General features: G+C 55.0%; 1 protein-coding gene across 1 annotated transcript; it reads left to right on the top strand.

The window, feature by feature from the left end:
- Positions 1 to 1,888: 1,888 nt before the first annotated feature.
- Positions 1,889 to 4,379, top strand: LOC122545860 (patr class II histocompatibility antigen, DO beta chain-like; the record flags this gene model as incomplete). Its single annotated transcript, XM_043684752.1, has 5 exons — positions 1,889 to 2,236; positions 3,205 to 3,315; positions 3,710 to 3,739; positions 3,841 to 3,921; positions 4,291 to 4,379. Coding segments are annotated over 5 exons (599 nt in total), but the record flags the coding sequence as incomplete, so codon positions are not given.
- Positions 4,380 to 4,608: the final 229 nt, after the last annotated feature.

Raw genomic sequence — 4,608 nt, 5'->3', positions numbered from 1 at the left:
TCAGTGCTGAGGGAGGGCCAGTGCTGAGGGAGCAGGGGCTGTAGGAGGGTCAGTGCTGAGGGAGGGTCAGTGCTGAGGGAGTAGGGACTGTGGGACGGTCAGAGCTGTTCTTCCATCTGTTAACACCCTCTGCTGACTCTGAAGTTGTCCCTACACACCCCCAGGTCCTTGATCCATCTCAGGGAATACCGAGATTCCTGTAACCAGCCTCTGGGGACCTGCTCCAGCCCCCAGCCTGGAAACTATCCACTGAACGAGGGTCTGTCTCCCCACCCCTCAGCCAAAGTTGCTTCCACATTGGGAATGACCCATTTGCCCACCAATCTGTACCTGTTCTGCTGTGTGGCACTCTATAACTGCAGTATGTCCATACACACAGCATCCGCTGCGCTACCCTCATCAATCCTCTCTCTCTCTCTCTGTAATCTCAACAAGTTAGCTGAACATTTTCCCACCTTTAGAAATCTGTCTGAATCACCCCACACCATCTCCCCATGTACTTCCTGCTTTAATCCCTGAATGATTCTCTCTCGAAATTAAACTGACCAGTTTGTAATTATTTGCCTTATCCTGACCCCTTTTCTTGGAGTCAGAGAGATGTACAGCTCGGAAACAGACCCTTCGGCCCAACTCGTCCACGCTGACCCAGATATCCTAAACTAATGGTGTCCCGTTTGCCATCTCCCTCTAAACCCTTCCTCTCCATGTCCCCCATCCAGATGCCTTTTAAATGTGGTCATTGTACCAGCCCACACCACATCCTCTGGCAGCTCATTCCACACACGCACCACCCTCTGGGGAAAAGTTGCCCCTCAGCTCCCTTTCCCCCCCCCCTCACCTTAAACCTACCCCCCTCTAGTTCTGGGCTCCCCCACCCCAGGGGGAAAAGACCTTGTCTATTTACCCTATCCATGTTCCCTCATGATTTTATAAACCTCTAGTTCTGGACTCCCCCCACCCCAGGGGGAAAAGACCTTGTCTATTTATCCTATCCATGCCCCTCATGATTTTATAAACCTCTATAAGGTCACCCCTCAGCCTCCGACGCTCCAGGGAAAACAGCCCCCGGCCTATCCAGCCTCTCCCCGCAGCTCAAACCCTTTCCCAACATCCTTCCTGCAGCGGGGAGACCAGAATCGAATGCAGCCTGACCAATCCAGCCGCAACATGACCTCCCAACTCCTGTACTCAATACTCTGACCAATAAAGGAAAGCATACCAAACGCTGCCTTCACTATCCTATCTACCTGCGGCCCCACTTTCAAGGAGCTATGAACCTGCACTCCAAGGTCTCTTTGTTCAGCAACACTCCCCAGGACCTGACCATGAAGTGGATAAGTCCTGCTAGGATTTGCTTTCCCAAAACGCAGCCCCTCGCAGTTATCGGAATTAAACTCCATCTGCCACACGTTGGCCCATCTGATGGCTCTCCTGTTGTGATCTGAGGGAACCACGTTCACACTGTTGAGGGTTATCTGTAAGAGTCAGTCACAGCCAGAACCATTTCTTCACTGTTCCTGTTTTTCGGTGCACAGCATAGTTCCTCTCTTCGACATTGTGTCACGGTCGTATTTTTGGAATGTTATTTTCGTCGCCTGTAAAAATAACATTCTTGTATTTGTGTTCACCTTTCTGGATTCGTGATTGGGCACTTGAAATGGGAGGGGGTGTGCTTTGGAAAAAAGCCAAGGGTTGCTGCATGTTTGAAAAAGGAACTCACGGTCCATCGTGTCTCACAGGGCTTCAGCAGGAGGAAGGAGGGGCTGAATGGCCTCCCGTTACTGTGTAACAGGCTGGAGGAGCTGAATGGCCACATGTCCCTGTGTAACAGGCTGGAGGAGGGGAGGGGCTGAATGGCCACCTGTTCCTGTGTAACAGGCTGGAGGAGGAGGGGAGGGGGCTGAATGGGAGTGCGGTGGGATTGGGAGTAACTCCTGTCTTTCCTCAGTGCCTCCCTCGGTGCGAATCCAGTTGGAGGGTCAGTCACTGAATGGCCAGCCACAGCAGCTGCGATGTTCCGTGACGGGATTCTACCCCCGGGCGGTTAATGTGAGCTGGCTGAGGGACGGGGAGAACATCGACCCTGTGGTGCTGCGCCTTCCCATCCTCCCCAACAGCCGAGGAACCTTCCAGACTGCGGCCTACATCCCTGTGGAGCCTGACCCTCCTGCTACCTACACCTGCCTCGTTCAGCACGCTTCCTACCCCTACCCAGAGGGATTCCGCCTGGACTGGGGTATGTCCGCTAACACCTGAACCCCTGCCCCTGTGTCCGACAGTCTCCCAGCGCTGCAGTGCACAACTCAAAAGGGGCATAGAAAGACTTCACTGCTGGGTGAACAGTGTAGAGGGAGCTTTACTCTGTATCTCACCCCGTGCTGTCGCTGGGAGTGTTTGATGGGGTGACAGTGTAGAGGGAGCTTTACTCTGTATCTAACCCCCCTGTCCCTGGGAGGGTTTGATGGGGGACAGTGTAGATGGAGCTTTACTCTGTATCTAACCCCCCTGAGCCTGGGAGTGTTTGATGGGGGGACAGTGTAGAGGGAGCTTTACTCTGTATCTAACCCCCGTCCCAGGGAGTGTTTGATGGGGGACAGTGTAGAGGGAGCTTTTCTCTGTATCCAACCCTGTGCTGTCCCTGTCCCTGGGAGGGTTTGGTGGGGGGGACAGTGTAGAGGGAGCATTACTCTGTCTCTAACCCCCCCGTCCCAGGGAGTGTTTGATGGGGGACAGTGTAGAGAGAGCCTTACTCTGTCTCTAATCCCGTGCTGTCCCTGGGAGGGTGTGGTGGGGGACAGTGTAGAGGGAGCTTTACTCTGTCTCGAACCCCCCCGTCCCTGGGAGGGTGTGGTGGGGGACAGTGTGGAGGGAGCTTTACTCTGTCTCTAACCCCCCCCCTGTCCCTGGGAGGGTGTGGTGGGGGACAGTGTAGAGGGAGCTTTACTCTGTCTCTAACCCCCCCATCCCTGGGAGGGTGTGGTGGGGGACAGTGTAGAGGGAGCTTTACTCTGTCTCTAAACCCCCTGTCCCTGGGAGGGTGTGGTGGGGTGGTGGGTGTCAGAGGGAGCTTTACTCTGTCTCTAACCCCCCCGTCCCTGGGAGGGTGTGGTGGGGTGGTGGGTGTCAGAGGGAGTGCTGGATTCCCTGTTGACCTGTTGCTGTTTTATTTGCCCCTCTGCCCCCCCCCCTTTGCCCTTCCCCCAGTCGACGATCACCATTTCTCTTTGTCATCGGCCGCCATTGTGGGAATATTGATTGGAATTCTGGGAGTCACCTTCGTCATGGTTCCTGTCTACATTCACCTCAAGTCTCAAGGTCATGATGGCGGCTGGTCACGTCTAGTGTTTCCCCGCCCCCCTCCCCCTCTCCCCAGGGGGGGTGGGGTGGGAAGGGGCGGTGTTCGGCTTCAGGGAAGGGTCACAGAGCACTCCTGACCCCGCGCTCGAAACCTCGAGACTAGCTCAGGAGCAGGCCATTCGGCCCCCCTCGAGCTCGTTCCATCGTTCGGCCCAATCGTGGGGCCCACCCCCATCTCGGCCTCTATCCACTTTCCTTTTCCCGTTGACCTATTGCTGATTAAAACGCCTGCCCGTCCCCTCCTTCAATCTCCTGCCCAATGGCTCCCACCTTGTCCCCCTGCTGCGTCTGTTCGAACTCACGAATTGCTTGCTGCTGAGTTTTAGAACCCTGCTTTATCTCCCTTTTACAGGTCGCCGCGCTGGGATCTTTGAACCCACAGGTAATTTTTAACGCAGAGCGCACGCAATCAGTCGCACTCGCGTATGAGGTGAGGAAATTTGCGTTTGCAACATACTCTTGATGTTTTCCGATTCCCCGCAGTGCTTTTCTTGAAAAATCGACGGCAGGGCAGATCAAACCGGACCAAGACCAGCGTGCGATCCAACATCAGCACGACTTCAGGTAAAGCCCACGGGCGTGGGCTAACTCGCAACACACCCACTGGATGTGTGAGCGCTCGTAGCTGCAAGCTATTTGTGAGTTCGAACAGATAAAATAAGGAAGGTCAGAGTTGGGGAGGGCGGAGCAGTTAGGGCGCACACACACACAGCAGATTGTCGGGGGGTTTATCCTTTGTCGAGATGATTGTGTAAATGATGAACAACAGATAACAGTTTGTGTGCAAGGATGGCAAGTGACCGGGGAAGCCAGGAGTATGTGAAGGTTCACTGTGAGGGGAAGTGAATACAGGTTATACAGGGGCAGCAGGTTCTCGAGGGGCAGAATGGACTCCGTGCACACCCTGACAGTATTGTTTCTCTGTTTTACCAGGAGATGGATTGACCCAGCACCCAGCGTGAGGTGAGCTCCTCCACCCACCAAACCTGGTATTGAAGGCTGGATCTGCGCCCCCACCCCCCCCCCACCCTGTGGCATGGGAGTGAGGAGCCCTTCGGCCCGCGTGTGTTCAGGATATCCACTATACCCACACACACCAGGCTCCATCTTGACCAATGGGGGAAGCTCATGGTTTCAGGGCGAGGAGGAGAATGAAGCGCTTCGGCCCAATCAGGGCCTGGGGCAAATACCCCTCCTTGACCCACCTTGGCCTGCCCTCTATAAACCCCACTGCCCTGTCTATATACCCAA

Source organism: Chiloscyllium plagiosum, unplaced genomic scaffold (genome assembly GCF_004010195.1).
Source record: "Chiloscyllium plagiosum isolate BGI_BamShark_2017 unplaced genomic scaffold, ASM401019v2 scaf_20973, whole genome shotgun sequence".
Classification (NCBI taxonomy): domain Eukaryota; kingdom Metazoa; phylum Chordata; class Chondrichthyes; order Orectolobiformes; family Hemiscylliidae; genus Chiloscyllium; species Chiloscyllium plagiosum.
Note: the sequence above shows the minus strand (reverse complement) of the source record. Positions and strands in the feature narration are given on the sequence as shown.